General features: G+C 42.2%; 1 protein-coding gene across 4 annotated transcripts; it reads left to right on the plus strand.

Moving 5' to 3' along the window:
- Positions 1-2,898: 2,898 nt before the first annotated feature.
- Positions 2,899-22,012, plus strand: LOC124131425 (KICSTOR subunit 2-like). Of its 4 annotated transcripts, none has more exons than XM_046494705.2 (12): positions 2,899-3,041; positions 3,641-3,769; positions 4,899-5,051; positions 8,712-8,872; positions 9,275-9,412; positions 12,462-12,600; positions 12,883-12,909; positions 16,233-16,325; positions 17,114-17,208; positions 17,509-17,674; positions 18,410-18,511; positions 21,429-22,012. In XM_046494705.2, the coding sequence occupies exons 2-12, from the start codon at positions 3,644-3,646 to the stop codon at positions 21,600-21,602; spliced, it is 1,374 nt and encodes a 457-aa protein (XP_046350661.1). In that variant the 5' UTR covers positions 2,899-3,041; positions 3,641-3,643; the 3' UTR covers positions 21,603-22,012. The 4 variants fall into 4 exon arrangements, with proteins under 4 accessions (XP_046350661.1, XP_046350662.1, XP_046350663.1 ...); XM_046494706.2 differs by having other exon boundaries at positions 2,905-2,956; XM_046494707.2 differs by lacking the exon at positions 12,883-12,909 and having other exon boundaries at positions 2,905-3,041.
- Positions 22,013-22,265: the final 253 nt, after the last annotated feature.

The following is a 22,265-nucleotide window of genomic DNA, read 5'->3' on the forward strand; positions in this document are numbered from 1 at the left end:
TTAAAAAAAGACAGAGAGAAAAAGAATTTTGATTTGATTTTTGACCAGTTTCCTAGGGTGCCTTGGGCTGTTTGAAGCTCACCTGGCAAGCTGGAAGAACCTCTGAGGTGCACACTGGCTGTTGTCTTGACGCGTCGAGGAAGCCGCCCATTTTTTCTGAAATGGGAGAGAGAGTGAATGAAATTGTTCAGCCAAGATGGGGTTTTGCATGGTCAAAGGGATCAGGAGGGGCCTATGCAACAGCCCATGACTGCCTGGGGGGTCCAGGGAGGGGCCACCCCATCATTGTAGACTTAAGACTTTCAGCAGGTTTAAGGGCTCCTATAGCTGCCCTTAAACCTGCTGAAAGTCTTAAGTCTACACAAGCTCTTTAAAAAAAGACAGAGAGAAAAAGAATTTTGATTTGATTTTTGACCAGTTTCCTAGGGTGCCTTGGGCTGTTTGAAGCTCACCTGGCAAGCTGGAAGAACCTCTGAGGTGCACACTGGCTGTTGTCTTGACGCGCTGAGGAAGCCGCCCATTTTTTCTGAAATGGGAGAGAGAGTGAATGAAATTGTTCAGCCAAGATGGGGTTTTGCATGGTCAAAGGGATCAGGAGGGGCCTATGCAACAGCCCATGACTGCCTGGGGGGTCCAGGGAGGGGCCACCCCATCATTGTAGACTTAAGACTTTCAGCAGGTTTAAGGGCTCCTATAGCTGCCCTTAAACCTGCTGAAAGTCTTAAGTCTACACAAGCTCTTTAAAAAAAGACAGAGAGAAAAAGAATTTTGATTTGATTTTTGACCAGTTTCCTAGGGTGCCTTGGGCTGTTTGAAGCTCACCTGGCAAGCTGGAAGAACCTCTGAGGTGCACACTGGCTGTTGTCTTGACGCGTCGAGGAAGCCGCCCATTTTTTCTGAAATGGGAGGGAGAGTGAATGAAATTGTTCAGCCAAGATGGGGTTTTGCATGGTCAAAGGGATCAGGAGGGGCCTATGCAACAGCCCATGACTGCCTGGGGGGTCCAGGGAGGGGCCACCCCATCATTGTAGACTTAAGACTTTCAGCAGGTTTAAGGGCTCCTATAGCTGCCCTTAAACCTGCTGAAAGTCTTAAGTCTACACAAGCTCTTTAAAAAAAGACAGAGAGAAAAAGAATTTTGATTTGATTTTTGACCAGTTTCCTAGGGTGCCTTGGGCTGTTTGAAGCTCACCTGGCAAGCTGGAAGAACCTCTGAGGTGCACACTGGCTGTTGTCTTGACGCGCCGAGGAAGCCGCCCATTTTTTCTGAAATGGGAGAGAGAGTGAATGAAATTGTTCAGCCAAGATGGGGTTTTGCATGGTCAAAGGGATCAGGAGGGGCCTATGCAACAGCCCATGACTGCCTGGGGGGTCCAGGGAGGGGCCACCCCATCATTGTAGACTTAAGACCTTCTGTAGCTTCAAGGGTTTCTGTTGATACGCTAAGGAAGCCACCATTTTTTCTCTGAAATGGGAGAGAGAGTGAATGTCATAATAAGAATTTACATGAAAAAATTGCACCTTTACAAAAATAGTAGTCTTGACTGGGACTAAACTTATGTCAAAGCATTTCAAGTTACTTGAGACTTAGAAAGTTCCAGTAAAGACTTCTGCAATGATTAATACCAACAAATCTGTTTTTATTTCTGATGAAACTGTCAGATCATGATCAATGCGGTTATGTCTATTTTACCTGGGTTTTTTAATTTCATGTTGTTCATACATTTCGACAGATCTTCCATCTTGAGTAACATTAAACTGCATGTGCTCATATCTAATTAGATCCAATTAGATGCTCATCTATTATTATCTGGAATAATGGAAAATATCATCACTGATCATGTATGATATCTAATTTTATTATTTGCCAAATGGTTATTCATAGATGTATATTGAATTTGAAAAATAAATTCCAAACAGATTTTATACAAATAGGGCATCATATCATATATTTTTTTGTTTGGAGATTAAAGTTGTGTCACTTTAATACATGGAATTGAATTTCATACTTTTTACTTCATTTTCTGTTCAGAATCTGTTCATATGGTTATTTTTATCCAGAAAGAAGATTGCACATTCCTGAACCTCTGTCTCTCAGACACATTAGAATAAATGGAGAAAGGCAGCCAACTCAAGTCTAGAATGATTTGGCAAGTCCTAATTGCCTGAGCCATGGGCCTGATTAATAAACATTGTTCTAGGCACCATTTGGATTTTATTTTATATATTTATATCACAAGCATGATAACTCTTTTTCTGGGACACCATGTGAATCTACTCCCTGGAATCTTTTCAGGGTTTCGGAAATAAAAAATATATAGTTGCATCTTGTAGTTGACCAACTTTTGCCACACGCAGAGATTGCTTTGCTCTTGAATATAGCAGAGATTGCTTTGCTCTTGAATATAACAAGTAGAGAAAGGTATATTGTATAAGTATGGAGCATGATGACAAGAGGTTTTTAATGTGTTGGATCTGCGAGTAATAGCAAAGACATGTCAATGTTTCGATGAGGGCTAATGTACACCACCGAATGTTTCGGAGTGAGGCGAGTTGGGTTGACTCTGTAATTCTCGGAACTTTCGATCTGTCCGAAGTCGAGGCTCGCAAATATAGTCCAGCACAATATTCAAAGACACATAAACTACATGTTATATACCTGATGTAGAGATTGTGAGGGAAACATCGTATCGCGCAATGACAGCCGAGACAGCGATGCGTTCGTTAGACATCAACAGCTTTGAGGAAGATAGTGTCACGTGCATACACAAGCCACGCCCACTCATGAATATTGTAGACTTAAGACCATTGTAGGTTTAAGGGCACAACAGGCGTCAAGGATATAAAGCTTTCGTCGCAACCGCTCAAGGGAGTTAACTACCCTAATACATTAGAGTTGCCCCCCTTACACAGATCGGTGTCAGAAGAGATTTTGCTGGCAATTTGTTGCCGGAAGGTACTGAATCCTGGTTCTCACTGACAGATGACGCTTGTAAAACCAAGATGCTATTCTTCTCCTAGTATAAACAGTTTATGCTCAGGTAAATTGTTACGGTTACTTGCATAGCGCACCGTCCGTAACCCGTGTCCCTATTGACAATCATCCATCTGTCCACTGGCGAGTGCTGTGTTGCAGTTACCGAGTCAGCTGTTGGCATCCGCTGGGAACTGTGAATCGAATTTACCTATTAAATATAAACACGCCCAAGCTATAACTGAGATTGCTGGCCAGTAGTAAACAAGACACTGTTAATATAAGAATAAGTGACCTAAACTGTTTATACTCACAGCAGACCAAATTTTAGTATTCCATACCTGTATGAACCACGAAACTGCAATCAGCATTGGTCATTACCATTGATTACTATTGCATCTACAACAGCCCATGTGATCTGGCACAGACAAGCCAGTTGTAGAATGATGATTTGTGTCATTGAGACACCCCGGTTACAGTTAATTTGGAAGGATATCAAGATGAGGTTATATAAATAGTTTAGACAGATTGAAAACAGTTTCATGACAAAAGAATTTTCTACAAGTCAACCATGGAACAGTTTTAATCCTATCAATTGTATGCCACAGTAGATGTGTGGCATGGGAACACTCATGCCTCTGTAACTGATAATCTGACCTTTTACAGGTAATGGCTGAACAGACAGGGTCATCCTCTACCTCATCCACTCCATCAGGACCCAAGGAAGAGACGCTTCTGGAAAACTATTTCCTTCTGCTCAGCCAATTTGCCTTTGATAAAGCAAAGGAACTCAGTGTATGTGCTCGTCCACTGATTTTTATATCATACTATCTTATTTATGTTTTTGTTGGTTGTTTAGTCGCACTCAGCAATATTCCAGCTGTATGATGGCGGTCTGTAAATAATTGAGTCTGGACCAGACAATTCAGTGATTGAAATCATGAGCATTGATCCATGCAATGGGATACAATGACATGTACCAAGTCAGTGAACCTGACCACGCAATCCCATTGGTTGCCTCTTACGACAAGCATAGCCGCCGTTTACGACAAGCATGGGTTGCAGAGGATGTATTCTACCCTGGATCTTCACGGGTCTCATTTAGGATCTAATACTGTACATGTATCACCTTCTTCAACAATCTAACTCTAGTAACTGTCAAATTCAAGTTAAGGAACAAAAACACACAGGGGCATATGCTCAAAGGGCTATTATTTTCCCGGTCAATATATCAATGTAAATTCAACAATCATTCTCAGCTTCCTGGGGAGTATACAAGCTGCCTGTTACTTTTAGGAGCTAGAAGGTTAACAACCACATTGCAATCTCATCCCAAGTATTCACTGCTGGGTGAACAGAGGCACATTGCACAAAGTCACTTGCCCATGGAGACAACACATGTAAGTGTGGGGCAGGACCAAAGCACTAGAAAATCTCAGGAGCCAAACTGCTGAAATGCGTCAGGGATTCAATCCCTGGTCATGTCATACCAAAAGACGGTGACAGATGGTACTTGTTGTTAACTAATCTCACGATCTGCATTAATGTGCTAAAACAAGGACTGGTCGGCTTGGAGTCGGTATGCTGTGTCTGAGTGGGGTATTTGTTTTAAACTGTGGCATTGTATCTCAAAGGGAAGGCACTATAAAATCGGTGTTAGTCCGGCATACATGCAGCCACACATGCAGCCACACATGCAGCCACTCACGCACATGTGTACGTCACTATATAATGGCAATAATCTTGAATGCAGCTTGTTTTAGCACATTAACAACAAGTACACTTGCATGTTTAATGCATTTCTTCTCACCTATTTTTTATGTAGTTACATGGAAACAGGCAAATTTGAAACATGTACAGACTGTAGACTTGTATTTGTTGCCATCTGGTATTGAAGTGATATGATTATTTTTGTGTGTTTCAGGAGAAGGACAAAGATGTCCACAAGCTGTCCACAGCTGCATCATGGGGCACCATCATCCAGTGCCTGTCCCAGCTGGCCGCTGCCGAGAAGATGTACATGTCACTCACTTTCCTCGGGCAGAAGAGATTTAATCCTATTGGACGAGCAAGAGAGGTATGTTGTACCTAATCATGCTAGTACTTGATCTTCTCTGATTAATGAGGGAGAAACATAACGACATGTGGCCATATCATATGGGGGCACATTATCCTGTAGGCATCCCGTCAAAATAGTTGATAGCAAAAAACATTCATGTTCTTTTGAGTAGTATATCTACTGGGTTATTGCACTATACATACGATATAAGTTTTACCACACCGGATGCAACAAAGTGCTTTAGTTTCCCTACCTCATACAAACAGACAGTACTGGAACAAAGAGACAGTTGAAACAGACTACAGCCACGTGCCTTGGCATCCACGAGTTATCCCCCTCCCACCAGCTCAGCCATACAAGATTGTTGACAGCTCCTTTCTGTGTTTGACTGGCAACAGCGACATCTTGTACACATGTCCAATGCTGCCTTGGATCCATCACCATCGCTAGGTGCTCTGCCTTACTCAAACAGTCTTCCTGAGACCCGCAATTGATGCACCAGCCTTTGTCTGATCCGGCTCTTTCGAACAGCCAGATCCTGACAGTTACAAGGAGGCCCAGAGTTGAGACGCTAACCAGCAGCGTCTGTCTCCATAGTAACATGAAGCGTCCTCTGTCTTCCCAGCTCTCTCAACAGCGAACATCATTTGCTGGACTGGTCTACAAGACACCCCCCCCCCCCCCCCCCAACATCATCGCTTTTCTGGTGGGGACCGTCGACAAATGTGACCTCCTTGAGATGCCTGACATCTGGCAACTCTCTGTGCCAGTTGTCCCTGTTCAGCCGTATTTTGGATACCAACTCCATCCAGCCAGGATTCTTTTCCCCCCGTCTTCCCATAGCCCCAAAAGGCTTCATCCAAACTATGGATGATTCACAATCTGGCGCTCTTCAATCTTCACTATCTCACACCTCCATTACATTTTCAGATGATCTCCATCTGTTCCCAGCGCCACCTCATCAGTCTGGACCTACAGGATGCCTACCTGCATGTTCCCATTCATGCAACGATTCCTCCACTTCATCTTCCAGGCCAGCACTTTCAGTGGAAAGTACACTCATTTGGAATTTTCATGGCTCCGTGGTTATTCATGCGTATCACCAAGGCCATCGTTGGGTTCCTTCACTGTAGTGGGATTTGTTTCTCTCCTTGAGCAGACTTTTCAAGACCCAATCGTCCATACCCCATGGAGTGGGTGCTCCACCCAGAGGGCTTCCTGTTCTTATGCGATCGCCTTGGAACTCCAGACGTTGATCTCTTTGCCAGGGTTAGCAACCACCGTACCAGTTGCCAGTGTATGTGTCTCCAGTCCCAGGCCAAGCTGCTTGGGAGGTAGATGGCCTCGCTCTGTCCTGGGTCGGCCTAAGTGTGTATGCTTTTCCGTCCCCACTTATTCTCCCCCAGGTCATTCACAAAGTAGCCCTCATCTTACATGTTCCAGGCCTTCTGCTTGACTTCTTGGTCACCTTGCTGGTTCCATAATTGCGACCTAACTTGCTGCCCTCAGTTCGGTCTTGATGACCGCTAGTGACTGTCCTCGGTCCCTGCACTTTGTGCCATGGTCCGAGGATTTTGATTGGAGGATGAGACTAAGAAGTTCAATCCTCCAGCTTGGGATTTAAATCTTGTTTCGCGTGACTGCTTGCGCCTCAAGATCTCACCTTGAAGGCTTGCTTTCTCCTGGCACTTGCCATGGGGGCCAGGGTTAGCAAGCTTCATGCCCTAGATGTGACCCAGGTCTGGTTCGAACAGCGACCTCACGGCCTGGTTCACCTTGTTCTTTGCTGGGACTTTGTCGCCAAAAATCAACTGCCTGGCCAACCTGATCGGCAGTTTCATGTCCCTTCTCTTTTGGAGATCATTGGTCCAGATGATAACATGGAACTCACTCTCTGCCCGGTTCGAGCTCTCCGACAATATCTTCAGGTGTCTCAACAGCATCGTTGACAGTGCCTTTGGCTTCGTTCCGCTTTCATGAGAGCCTATCGTCGGGCTAACTTACCTCCTCCAATCGGCATGAGATCAATGCCCTGTCTTCTCCACTGGCCCTCCATCCTGACGACATCATGGAGGGATGCTTCTGGTCCTCTGTATCTGTCTTCGCAACCTTTCTGTTGAAGACGTTGAGGGTACTCATAGATTTGGTCCACTTGTCCTGGCCCCCCAGCACCTGACCAACCCCCGATGCCATACTAGGAGCTGCTACCTTGTTGTCGTCTGAAGGGTTCCTTGCCTGGCACTTCTGACAGTAAGCCCATCTTCCATGTCAGTCAAATAAAGCACTGTGTAGCATCAGTTAAGGTAAAACATGAGCACTTCTGATTCAATGCAATGTTTTATACTTACCTGATGCTACACCTATAGGCCCACCTGGACTGGGCCTGCCTCCTCCGCCTTACTGTTTGGCGCCACTGTCTACTCTACGCCTGCTGTTGTACAGTGAAGAATATGAGGGAGTAGGGGGCAAGGGGGATAACTTATGGATGCCGAGGCACGGGTTGTGGTTTCAACTGTCTCTTCATTCCAGTACTGTCTGTTTGTATAAGGTAGGGGAGTTAAAGCACTGTGTAGCGTCAGGTAAGTATAACAACCTTGCATTTATTCAGAATTGCTCATTTTGAAACAATACACATTGCAATACTTATTGAGCATACTGTGAAAATGAATATAATATATTGCTGTCCTATGAAGATCCAGGTTAGAATTGGTCTTCAGCAAGCCCATGCTTGTCGTAAGAGGCAACCGGATCAGGTGGTCAGACGTGGATGATGCATGTCATCCCAATTGCGTAGATTGATGTTTGTGATATCAATGACTGGATTGTCTGGTCCAGACTTGATTATTTACTGCCTGTCGACATATAGCTGGAATATCGCTGAGTGAGGTGTTAAACAACAGACAAACAAAGAAACATTATATATGGCTGTTACTTCCTCCCTGATTTCTCCTTTTGCCCACAGGTATGTACGTGATAAGAAATCTTTGATTTTGACTCAGTGTAGCGTCTTTAGAAATATCTAGGGTTATACCCATCTTCCTGAGACAAGGGAGTTAACTGACTTTAAAAGTCCAGTTTCCATCCTTGCCAAACTAGGCTGGAATTTCAGGGCCTTGATTGTAGTGCCATGAGTGGCTATTACGAATTATGTTCCTTCAATGTTCCCCCTCAGATTCCACCTCTCATATCATTTGTTTCAACCAAATTGGTTGTGACCAGTCAAGACAATCTCATCGATAATAAAGATCTTTGTTGTAATAAAACTGTTTTTCCCTCGTAAAGTGCATCATATCACTTGAGCACCTTGAATAAAAACATGAAAAGATTGGAAAATATGTGTTGACGCCCAGCTGAGGGTACACATGCTCTGCTAATCCTCGAATCGAACCAATTCGGCACGTCAGTTGCCATGTTGATTATGATCCGGATGTCAATATCTTGTTAGTCCAGCAAAAACATCTCCATAATTCCAGCCTAGTTTGGCAAGGATGGAAACTGAACTTTTAAAGTCTGTTAACTCACTTGCCTCTGGAAGATGGGTATACCAACCATATTGAAAGGCTATATTTAAATCAGTAGAGACCCATAGAGCTGCTCAGTTAAAGTGTTGTCCACAACCACCACCACCACCAAGGGTCTAATTTTAAGATGAAACTGATTTGGTTCTTCCCTCCACAGAACCTGCGCAACAACTACCAGTTCCTGGTTCAGGAGTTCCAGCGTATTGACAGCTTGTCTCAGACACCAGTGACTCTTCGCTCGGACCTTGACATTCTCCTGGCACATCTGAGTGGTCAGCTGAGTCACTACCTTACAGCCAGACAGAGGCTCATGGATCTGTATCCTGGAGACTGTTTAGTCGAGAGATTTAATCTTAGGGATGTAAACCTCAGATGTATTGTGAATCTATTAGAACATGTAAAATGGTGTCTACCTATTTTGATAAGATTTAGCATCAGGTATAACTAGCAGTTATAGACAAACATGTATCTCCTAGCCCAGATTACTCTCTCTGCTATGTTCCCAAAACAGACAACATACTTGTGCCATTTTGTTATGTTCCTAAAGTCATTGCATGGGCACCAATTGTTTTTCATCTTTCTACCCAAATGTTATATTATATGATTATCAACATGACCATCTCAGGAGGCTTCCTAGTGGTATTCCTGCTTTATGTGAATGTAGTTAGTTTATGTACTCATCAGAGTTATATGATTGTGTTGTCCACTTAACAAAACAAGATATGAGCAGATATCTTCAGTTGCTGTCCACAGGAATGTGAGTTTTGATGACCTGGTTACTATGGTTACTGACATAATACAGGCTCACAGTCGGGGCTTCCACCATCCACTCCTCAGCCCTCTCAAGTCATCCTTCAGGTAGGGTTATAACCATTGTCTGAACACTCAAGAACAACAGTACATCATGTTAGCATCACAATGTTGCCACCACATTGATACATAATGATACAAAAGATTTTAATGCTGTCTCCATGTGTGATGCTGTCTCCATGTGTGATGCTGTCTCCTAGTGTAATGTTGTCTCCATGTGTAATGTTGTCTCCATGTGTGATGCTGTCTCCATGTGTGATGCTGTCTCCTAGTGTAATGTTGTCTCCATGTGTGATGATGTTGCCATGTGTGATGCTGTCTCCATGTGTGATGTCTCCATGTGTGTGATGCTGTCTCCATGTGTGTGATGCCGTCTCCATGTGTGTGATGCTGTTGCCATGTGGGTGATGCTGTCTCAATGTGTGTGATGCTGTATCCATGTGTGATGTCTCCATGTGTGATGCTGTATCCATGTGTGATGCTGTCTCCATGCGTGATGCTGTCTCCATGTGTGATGTTGTCTCCATATGTGATGTCTCCATGTGTGTGATGATGTCTCCATGTGTGTGATGCTGTCTCCATTTGTGTGATGCTGTCTCCATGTGTGTGATGATGTCTCCATGTGTGTGATGATGTCTCCATGTGTGTGATGCTGTTGCCATGTGGGTGATGCTCTCTCAATGTGTGTGATGCTGTCTCCATGTGTGATGTCTCCATGTGTGATGCTGTCTCCATGTGTGTGATGCTGTCTCCATGTGTGATGCTGTCTCCATGTGTGATGTTGTCTCCATATGTGATGTCTCCATGTGTGTGATGATGTCTCCATGTGTGTCATGCTGTCTCCATGTGTGTGATGCTGTCTCCATGTGTGATGTGATGCTGTCTCCATGTGTGATGCTGTCTCCATGTGTGATGCTGTCTCCATGTGTGTGATGCTGTCTCAATGTGTGATGCTGTCTCCATGTGTGATGCTGTCTCCATGTGTGTGATGCTGTCTCCATGTGTGTAGTGTTGTCTCAATGTGTCATGCTGTCTCCATGCATGTAATGTTGTCTCCATGCGTGTAATGTTGTCTCCATGTGTGATGCTGTTGCTATGCGTGATGCTGTCTCCATGTGTGATGTCTCCATGTGTGTGATGATGTCTCCATGTGTGATGCTGTCTCCATGTGTGTGATGCTGTCTCCATGTGTGTGATGCTGTCGCCATGTGTGTGATGTTGTCTCAATGCATGATGCTGTCTCCATGTGTGTGATGCTGTCTCCATGCGTGATGCTGTCTCCATGTGTGATGCTGTCTCCATGTGTGATGCTGTCTCCATGTGTGTGATGCTGTCTCCATGTGTGTGATGTTGTCTCCATGCGTGATGCTGTCTCCATGCGTGTAATGTTGTCTCCATGTGTGATGCTGTCTCAATGTGTGTGATGCTGTCTCCATGTGTGATGTCTCCATGTGTGATGCTGTATCCATGTGTGTGATGCTGTTGCCATGTGGGTGATGCTGTCTCAATGTGTGTGATGCTGTATCCATGTGTGATGTCTCTATGTGTGATGCTGTCTCCATGTGTGTGATGCTGTCTCCATGTGTGTGATGCTGTTGCCATGTGGGTGATGCTGTCTCAATGTGTGTGATGCTGTATCCATGTGTGATGTCTCCATGTGTGATGCTGTCTCCATATGTGTGATGCTGTCTCCATGTGTGATTCTGTCTCCATGTGTGATGTTGTCTCCATATGTGATGTCTCCATGTCTGTGATGATGTCTCCATGTGTGTGATGTTGTCTCCATTTGTTTGATGCTGTCTCCATGTGGGTGATGCTGTCTCCATGTGTGTGATGCTGTCTCCATGTGTGTGATGCTGTCTCCATGTGTGATGCTGTCTCCATGTGTTTGATGCTGTCTCCATGTGTGTGATGTGGTCTCCATGCGTGATGCTGTCTCCATGCGTGTAATGTTGTCTCCATGTGTGATGCTGTCTCAATGTGTGTGATGTTGTCTCCATGTGTGATGTCTCCATATGTGATGCTGTCACCATGTGTGTGATGTTGCCTCCATGTGTGATGTTGTCTCCATGTGTGATGCTGTATCCATGTGTGTAATGTTGTCTCCATGTGTGATACTGTCTCCATGTGTGATGCTGTATCCATGTGTGTAATGTTGTCTCTATGTGTGATGTCTCCATGTGTGATGCTGTATACATGTGTGTAATGTTGTCTCCATGTGTCATGCTGTCTCCATGCATGTAATGTTGTCTCCATGCGTGTAATGTTGTCTCCATGTGTGATGCTGTTGCCATGCGTGATGCTGTCTCCATGTGTGATGTCTCCATGTGTGTGATGATGTCTCCATGTGTGTGATGCTGTCTCCATGTGTGTGATGCTGTCGCCATGTGTGTGATGTTGTCTCCATGTGTGATGCTGTCTCCATGTGTGTGATGCTGTCTCAATGTATGTGATGCTGTCTCCATTTGTGTGATGCTGTTGCCATGTGGGTGATGCTGTCTCAATGTGTGTGATGCTGTATCCATGTGTGATGCTGTCTCCCTGTGTGATGCTGTCTCCATGCGTGATGCTGTCTCCATGCGTGATGCTGTCTCCATGTGTGATGCTGTCTCCATGCGTGATGCTGTCTCCATGCGTGATGCTGTCTCCATGTGTGATGCTGTCTCCATGTGTGATGCTGTCTCCATGTGTTTGATGCTGTCTCCATGCGTGATGCTGTCGCCATGTGTGTGATGCTGTCTCCATATGTGATGTCTCCATGTGTGTGATGATGTCTCCATGTGTGTGATGATGTCTCCATGTGTGTGATGCTGTCGCCATGTGGGTGATGTTGTCTCCATATGTGATGCTGTCGCCATGTGTGTGATGTTGTCTCCATATGTGATGTTGTCTCCATGTGTGATGCTGTCACCATGTGTGTGATGTTGTCTCCATGTGTGATGTTGTCTCCATGTGTGATGCTTTCTCCATGTGTGTGATGCTGTCTCCATGTGTGTGATGTTGTCTCCATGTGTGATGTGTCTCCATGTGTGTAATGTTGTCTCCATGTGTGATGTCTACGTGCGTCATGTTGACTGTTGTGTCCTTGTGTTGCCAGCCTGGAGTGTGATGTGATGCGCCACCTGCTCGAGGCACAGATCCTCATGTCGGAGTGGCAGTGTCTTCCGTCGCTGCTGCAGCTACACCAAGCCCACACCAAGCTGGCTAGCTGGGCCAACATGGCAGCCATCAAAGAGGTGAGCTATGGGAGACCTGTGTTGGCCAGTACAGCAGAGACTAGGTAGCTCCATCATTTCTGCAGCAGCATAATTCATTGCACTTGAACCACTACTAGTACTACCATACATCTGTATTAGCTTATCTTTATAACAAATCACCTTTTATGCCTCTGGCCTACAACACTTACATATTCCTGATTGTTGGTAAGCATGGTAAGGATGAGAGTAGATGGATGCTTGTATGACTCATTAACTGTAACTGCCCATCATACATAATCCCTTGCTTGTCATTCTGTTCAGCCTGCATCCAAGGATAAGCCTACACCGGTAAGCTTGATGGTAGATACCTAACTGTCACTTGTAGGCTTGGGAACTATTTGCTTTGTAGTTTGTGTGATGTTTCATCTGTTTCTTGTCATTGCAAATATATGTGTGTGGATTTTGTGTGTTATGTGTAACCAACAGTCACAAGCCATATGCTGGAGTAAGAAGGTTGCTGCGTTTGTGTGCAGACATCACTAATGCCAGGACGCTACTGAACTTTGATGCTGTGGACTGGCCATTATGCTCATAGATCCTACAACTCAAACCTAGGGTACTAACAGGGTTAAGGATCTGATTCCCCCATTGGGGTCCGGGTTGGAATAGGTCCCCAGCATATATGCTTGTCATAAAGGGCAATGAAAATTGGTCAGGTGGTCCAGCTCTGTTGCTTGGTGGTCATTGAACTCTGATGGCGTGGGACATTGCTCGTGATAACATTCCTTGGTTTGTCTGGTCCAGAGTGTTTGCAGGATGCCCTCATATGTTTGTTTGTTTGTTTTTTTAATGCCACACTCAGCAATATTCCTGCTATATGATGCTGGTGTGTAAATAATCGAGTATCATGACATCATAAAATAATTGACATCATGAGCATCAATCTATACAAGTGGGATACGATGAGATTGCATCAACCAAGTGAACCTGACCACCGGATCCCATTAGTCACCTCTTAGGAATGACATAGCCGCCTTTTATGGCAAAGATGGGTTGCTGAAGACCTATTCTTACCTGGATCTTAACGGCTCTAGGAATATAGCTGAGTGCAGCATTAAACAACAAAGTATTGATCTGAACAGAATTGTGTGACCACAAACCCCACAACTTGTTCTTGTTTCCAATGCTTTCTCAACACTAAATTGTAATGAAGAAGTTGAGCATCCATGCTATCTTGTCATTAGTTACATATCCAACTTCTAAACAGGAGGGAGGTCTGATAGCCTAGTGGTTAAAGCATTCGCTCGTCACATCAAAGACCCGGGTTTGATTCCCGACATGGGTACAATATGTGAAGCCCATGTCTGTGTCCCCTGCCGCGATATTTCTGAAGTATTGCTAAAAGCGGTGTAAAGCCATACTCACTCACTCACTCTACACAGGAGATCCGAGTGCGCAGTTTCTTTAGAGTGATATGTAGCTGCTGTTGACTACAGTACAAACCCTTATTCACCATCTCTGTCACCAAATATAATACATGTAGATGGATCCACCAGGCTGGGCCTCCAGCCTGAGCCACTCCCACACCCGAGCCTGTACGATTGAGGGTGTCATGAATTGTTCATTATTCGGGTTTTCCATGCCAAAAGATTCCACTATGCCGCTGTGTTTTCATTGTTTGGCATGATGAAAAAGTGCATTATTTGTGAGTGGAAATAAATGCCAGACAAAAACTCCCTCCCCTAGCCCTATGGAGCCTTGATAGACTACTTAAATTATTGTAAAATTGTCCTATTGCAATCCTTGGCATACTAACTGTATTTTACACATAACACACTAACATAGTGTTCAGTTTCTGATTTTATGCAGTGTAAAATTCTATTGCAAATGAAGTAAATACTCCAGAGCTAGTCAATATAAATTGTTCCATCTTGTTTGTTTCTATAATGTATTCATTTTAAAAGTAGACTTGACATAATTATTTTGAAAGGAATATGCTTGTTTTAGTTACTGTATACATCAGTAATATGTACAGTTGATATTGTACTAAATTATGTAATATTTGAATGCATTTCACTCTCACATGGAAAAGAAAAGCAGTAGAGAAGCAATCTGTGGTACATTTTAGATAATAACCAGTCAGTGTCACAGAAAACAAGTTTATCTGAAACTCTGAGTAGAAAACATGAGTCTAGTTCATTTCAGACAATCAGTCCGAAATCCAGTCTCATTTGTCAGGCAATATGTTCATTATAGATTATAGACATTGACAAACATGTACACATTGACAAACATATACACATTGACAAGCATATACACATTGACAAGCATATACACATTGACAAGCATATACACATTGACAAACATATACACATTGACAAGCACATACACATGCCCAGAAAGCAATGGCCTCTGGTGGCATGACTGATTCAGTCACTTTGTAAGTAATTCACTGCGTGAATGGGAAAAACACAGATTAATATGGATGGCATAGATGATATAAATATGTAGTTCTTTGCACAGTTTGATAAATATAGAATACTAAACTCCTGACCGAGTAATACCAATTATATGAAACAAGTGAATAATTTGTAACAGAACTATTCACAACTTTCATAAAATTGGTATTACATGGGGGTGCGTTTTGTGCTTTATTTATTACTTTGCATTTATAACATTTTACAATTTTACTGTCCTGAGTAAATAGACAGACATCTACGTGATCCACAGCATAGTCCATTTGAGTTAAACAGAATAATACTTCAAACACATTAAAAGTTGGCACGTATTAATTAATACCTCTACCTTTAGAATTCAGGAGTCCTTTCCAGGAAGCTATTGAAGCACTGAGGTGATCATAACTGCCTTACTTTAACATAGACCTATGACTGCAGTTGTGCGCTGATCGCCTTGTGGAACCGAGCCCTGTGCCACAAACTTTACAAACATGTCACTATGACGTAATTTGTAACATAGGAAGATTAAGTCCATCAATAATTGATATAAATTTGCATCCTTCAAAATTATCTGAGTATTATCTTATCTGAGGTATTCCTGTCCTGGTAAGAACAAAGAATATACAATATAATGACTGAAAAGGGCTTAAGTGCAATTTTGAAAAAAATATTTGGTCCGTTTATATATATTTGCATATTTTTCAGTGAGAATTAGGGTCACTTTGTTTGTCTTTTATTAATCATTTTCTGTCAGTTCAGTTCTATTCAGTTTATCTTCTGATATCTAGCATTGTATATATGCTTCATGAATGTATTACCTGGGTTAGAATTCTAAATGGGTTCTACATTACGGTGTGTCTCTATGTGCATGGTTATCTCTAAGTGCCCCGTCTGGGGTGTGCTTCAGCGATTGCGTCTAGTATCTTGTTGTTGTATTGAGTAATTGTCTAGTTTGTGAGTGAGTTTGTTTTAAAAATTAATCTTTCAAACAGTATTTCGGTTTCATCAATTTGATGTGGGAGGAAATCCTCAAATGATGCTTGTCTCCGACATGATGGTGTTGACAAACCAAGACACAAGATGACCGTAAATCTGCGATTCAACCCATGATCCTAGGTTTCTGGTACATGGTCTCGTTCACTGCCAAACCATGTCAACTGTCTTGTACAGGATGGATCAGTGGTTCAAATAGTAATGACAGGATATTGTTTTCAGAGCAAGAAGGGGTTTGTCAGCACCTCCAAGGCCAGTGTACAGACAGGTGTCTATCACTGGCTCGCCAGATTCAAGGGTCTGCTTGTGGCCAAGGTATGGTCAGGTAGTGCATGTGTTGGGTGGAGATGATTTTAATGTGCTTTCAAGACTGTTATTATGTCCTCCTCCTCAAAGGAGTTGACGTTGGCATCCCATTCTATTCCAAGCCATAACCAAAATTTAGTTTTTACATTTCAATGGAAATAATTTCGACTTAGTCTCAAACAAGGGTAGGGTTTGTTTCTTGGCTCTAACTTAAAAACAGTTCAACATATTTCAACGAAACTTGGCATATGCATTACTCATCAGTTTGACTAGTGCCTTTGCTATTTTAAAATATTTCCAAATTTATTTTGTTATGTTTCCATGGAAACAATTTAGTCTCAAACACCTTGAGGCTTGGTTTCTGAGTCATAAGTCTCAAACTAATGAATATTTTTGCTTTTTGCTTGAAACTACACATATACAATGACCACGTGTTCAACTATTGCCTCTTCATATTTTTCTACTTTTTGTTTCTTTTACTTTCTTGTGTTTGCATGGAAACAATTTGGACTTAGTCTCAAACAGGTACCATTTGTATCCCACCAAATCTCTACAGCTAATGAATATTTCTGCATGAAATCATTACCTTTCCAGTCTATTATTTGCTGTGTAACAACTTGAACCTAAAATGTATCAGAAAAAGGAGGGGGGAGACATATGTTTGTGAGTAAAAACACATTCTCGTTACTACCAGAGGTTATATTTCTTTCATTGGAGCTCTGCAAAACTCTGCAATACTCCTTTCGTGATGTTCGTTGTGCTGAGTGAGTGTGTCCTATATGTGTGTACTGTTGCAGTTCAGTCTGTACTTCTATGAGGTCCTCAGTAAGCAGGCAGTCCCCGTGGAGATGAAGAGCTGGGCCAGCAAGACAACGGACGACTTCATAGGGAAGTAGGTAGCAGGTACTTGAAATAATTAAACTGATGCTGATGGTTCTAAGCCCTACCAACCCACTCACTGGACTCCTGTCCATTTGTGATAAAGGATTCTGTAGTGAGGTAGTTTTATACTCTAAAACTGACATTGTGTCAACCTTAACACATTAATTTGTTGCTTGCATAGAAAGTCTCTGACACCCCAACCCCCCCCCCCCCCCCCATCTACAATAGATAACCTGCCTCTTGTGTAGTAGTGTGATGCTTATGGATCTTGGATGATATGATCAGTTGCCTGTGCCCATGTTGTTGACAGAATCACAAGTTTCCAAAAGAAGTGTGATGCTTTCAATGTGTCCCTGGTGCTAGATAGTCACGGTTTGAAGGATACATACAAGGGACCTGGCTACCACCACCCCAACAAGATTACAGAGGCTCCCGAGGGACTGAACACCTTCCCTGCTATATTGTCTATACCGGGGGTGAGACACCTGATGTCATTCATGTTTACACCCTAGTGCATCTTCCTGAGGCAAGGTAGTTAACTGACTTTAAAAGTCCAGTTTCCATTCTTGCTGAACTAGGCTCGAATTTCTGGGCTGATTGTAGCGCCACCAGTGGCTATTACATGTCATGTCCCTTCTATGCCCCTCCTATTGACCAATCAAATTCCAACTCTCATATCACTTGCATTTGCTTCAAACAAAATGGTGGCGCCCAGTCAAGACGATCTGATTGATGATCAAGATCTATATTGTAATAAAACAGGTCTAACCATTAAATCACTGGAGCACCTCGATTAAAACATGAAAAGATTTGGAAAATATCTGTCGATGCCAAGTTGACATTACACATCATTATGCAAATCCTGCAGTCAACCGAAATCTGAACATTGAAATCCGAACTTTTCGATTTTGATTGGACATTGCACAGAAGCGTTAGTCCAGCCAAACTGTAACTTCATAATACTAGCCTAGTTCGGCGCAGGGTGGAAATGGGACTCTTACAGTCAGTTACCGCCCTTGCTTCAAATTACCAGTCACTCGATCACTACTGAATGTATATCTCTACAGATTCAGACATTAGATCGCAGATAGACTTTTTGTGTACCTATTGACCTCACCAAAATTAGTGAGGCTTGTCACCATGATGCTCGTTTTTATCTGTTTTACACATATAATTTTAAACTTACTGAATGATGTGACATTTGGTTCCAGGAACGTCCAACCTCTCATTGGCCAAATGTAGTGATGATGATTAGTGACAAGAACACACCTGACCTCTCCAACCAGGACAAGGTCAACTGCTTCTATGATAAGGTACATGGTGCTTCTATGATAAAGTACATGGTGCTTCTATGATAAGCTACATGGTTCTTCTATGATAAAGTACATGGTTCTTCTATGACAAGGTACATGGTGCTTCTATGACAAGATACATGGTTCTTCTATGACAAGGTACATTGTGCTTCTATGACAAGATACATGGTGCTTCTATGATAAAGTACATGGTGCTTCTATGATAAGCTACATGGTGCTTCTATGATAAAGTACATGGTGCTTCTATGATAAGGTACATGGTGCTACTATGACAAAGTACATGGTGCTTCTATGACAAGGTACATGGTGCTTCTATGACAAGGTACATGGTTCTTCTATGACAAGGTACATGGTGCTTCTATGATGAAGTACATGGTGCTTCTATGATAAGGTACATGGTGCTACTATGACAAAGTACATGGTGCTTCTATGACAAGGTACATGGTGCTTCTATGACAAGGTACATGGTTCTTCTATGACAAGGTACATGGTGCTTCTATGACAAGGTACATGGTTCTTCTATGACAAGATGCATGGTGCTTCTATGACAAGGTACATGGTTCTTCTATGACAAGATACATGGTGCTTCTATGACAAGGTACATGGTTCTTCTATGACAAGATACATGGTGCTTCTATGATAAAGTACATGGTTCTTCTATGACAAGGTACATGGTGCTTCTATGACAAGATACATGATTCTTCTATGATAAGCTTCATGGTGCTTCTATGACAAAGTACATGGTGCTTCTATGATAAGCTACATGGTTCTTCTATGACAAGGTACATGGTGCTTCTATGACAAGGTACATGGTGCTTCTATGATAAGCTACATGGTTCTTCTATGATGAAGTACATGGTTCTTCTATGACAAGATATATGGTTCTTCTATGATAAGCTACATGGTTCTTCTATGACAAGGTACATGGTGCTTCTATGACAAGATACATGGTTCTTCTATGACAAGGTACATTGTGCTTCTATGACAAGATACATGGTGCTTCTATGATAAAGTACATGGTGCTTCTATGATAAGCTACATGGTGCTTCTATGATAAAGTACATGGTGCTTCTATGACAAGGTACATGGTGCTTCTATGACAAGATACATGGTGCTTCTATGATAAAGTACATGGTGCTTCTATGATAAGGTACATGGTGCTACTATGACAAGGCACATGGTGCTTCTATGACAAGGCACATGGTGCTTCTATGACAAGGTACATGGTGCTTCTATGACAAGGTACATGGTGCTTCTATGATAAGGTACATGGTTCTTCTATGATAAGCTTCATGGTGCTTCTATGACAAAGTACATGGTGCTTCTATGATAAAGTACATGGTTCTTCTATGACAAGGTACATGGTGCTTCTATGACAAGATACATGATTCTTCTATGATAAGCTTCATGGTGCTTCTATGACAAAGTACATGGTGCTTCTTTGATAAGCTACATGGTTCTTCTATGACAAGATACATGGTGCTTCTATGACAAGGTACATGGTGCTTCTATGATAAGCTACATGGTTCTTCTATGATGAAGTACATGGTTCTTCTATGACAAGATATATGGTTCTTCTATGATAAGCTACATGGTGCTTCTATGACAAGGTACATGGTGCTTCTATGATAAGCTAAATGGTGCTTCTATGACAAGGTACATGGTGCTTCTATGACAAGGTACATGGTGCTTCTATGACAAGATACATGGTGTTTCTATGACAAGGCACATGGTGCTTCTATGAACAGCTACATGGTTCTTCTATGATAAAGTACATGGCTCTTCTTGGCAAGGTACATGGTGCTTCTATGATAAAGTACATGGTGCTTCTATGATAAGCTACATGGTTCTTCTATGATAAGATACATGGTGTTTCTATGACAAGGTACATGGTGCTTCTATGACAAGGTACATGGTGCTTCTATGATAAGCTACATGGTTCTTCTATGACAAGATGCATGGTGCTTCTATGATAAGGTACATGGTTCTTCTATGACAAGATGCATGGTGCTTCTATGATAAGGTACATGGTTCTTCTATGACAAGATGCATGGTGCTTCTATGATAAGGTACATGGTTCTTCTATGACAAGATGCATGGTGCTTCTATGACAAGATACATGGTGCTTCTATGATAAAGTACATGGTGCTTCTATGATAAAGTACATGGTGCTTCTATGATAAGGTACATGGTGCTTCTATGAACAGCTACATGGTTCTTCTATGATAAAGTACATGGTTCTTCTTGGCAAGGTACATGGTGCTTCTATGATAAAGTACATGGTGCTTCTATGATAAAGTACATGGTTCTTCTATGACAAGATACATGGTGCTTCTATGATAAAGTACATGGTGCTTCTATGATAAGCTACATGGTTCTTCTATGATAAGCTACATGGTGCTTCTATGATAAGCTGCATGGTTCTTCTATGATAAGCTACATGGTGCTTCTATGATAAGCTACATGGTGCTTCTATGATAAGCTACATGGTGCTTCTATGACAAGGTACATTGTGCTTCTACGATAAGCTACATTGTGCTTCCATGATAAGCTACATGGTGCTTCCATGATAAGGTACGTGGTTCTTCTATGACAAGGTACATTGTGCTTCTTTGACAAGGTACATCGTGCTTCTAGGATAAGCTGCTATGTAATCCTCCCAAAAACTGAGACTAATACTTTTAATGTTGTGTTACATCATGTAAACTATGAACAGCTTCCATGTTAAAGCAATTAGATAAACCTTTGACAAGAAAAACCTAAAATCAGATAAACATATGTATCCTTTTTCTGGATATAAATATAAATATTTTCCACAAGGTCCACAAAATGTTTTCCAAAGTCTAAAATTATGGTTGTGGTTTGTGAAACGTTAACATTGGAACGTTTGTTGGAGTTTCACTGTTTGTTGTTGCAGAGAGCCCAGAGCACCTACTTCATCAGCAGGGTGGACCCTCGGATTTACTTGGTTGTGGTGTTTGAAACCAAAAAATCAGAAAAAGATTCCTATGTGACAAATTTCATGAATGACTTGAGTTTACAACTTCGTTGTAGTAAAATTCTCAGCAGTTTAAAACCAGGATCCAAATAGTAGAAAAGTAGGGTCATCAAGACAACTCTGGCTAGGTTTGATTCTTGCTTCCTGTGATTACACATATCTGGTGTCCCCCACTGTGATACTGCTGGAATATTGCTAAAAGTGACATAAAACCACACTCACTCACTCCAGTGATGACAAACTGGAACAAGACAGATATTTGTGCACTCATCTTGACATGATCCCGTTATTGTAATTAACTGTGATGCTTGAAGAGTGTTATCATAAGATATTCCCAGGTGCACCAAGTCAGGAGACGTGAAACACTAACACAATGAATTTTCAGTGTAAGGGCAGACAGGAGCAAATATTCAGAGAATGATTTGTTTGGCCAGTGTACATTAATGTTAAAATGTCTTTAGTGTACATACATTGTTGTTAAAAATAAACTAAATACAAGTGATTATATGAAGTTGATGTTTTTTGTTTGTGTGACATGTTTTATGACACTTTCTCACACAGCAGTGCAGGTAGAGAACATAGGGCAGAATATGTTGCCTTCAGGAAATGCAACGTGCAGATGACACACTGTTTAGGTCGAAAAATGTCAAAACAGAAATAATCTCATGTCATTATTTTGAATTCTTATAAAAGGTGAAATAGATTGTCTGTGTCCAGATAAGCTAATGAATCAAATACCAGGACATACTCATTATA

The sequence above is a fragment of the Haliotis rufescens genome, unplaced genomic scaffold, assembly GCF_023055435.1.
Source record: "Haliotis rufescens isolate VD_foot unplaced genomic scaffold, xgHalRufe1.0.p SCAF_1, whole genome shotgun sequence".
In the NCBI taxonomy this organism is placed as follows: Eukaryota; Metazoa; Mollusca; class Gastropoda; order Lepetellida; family Haliotidae; genus Haliotis; species Haliotis rufescens.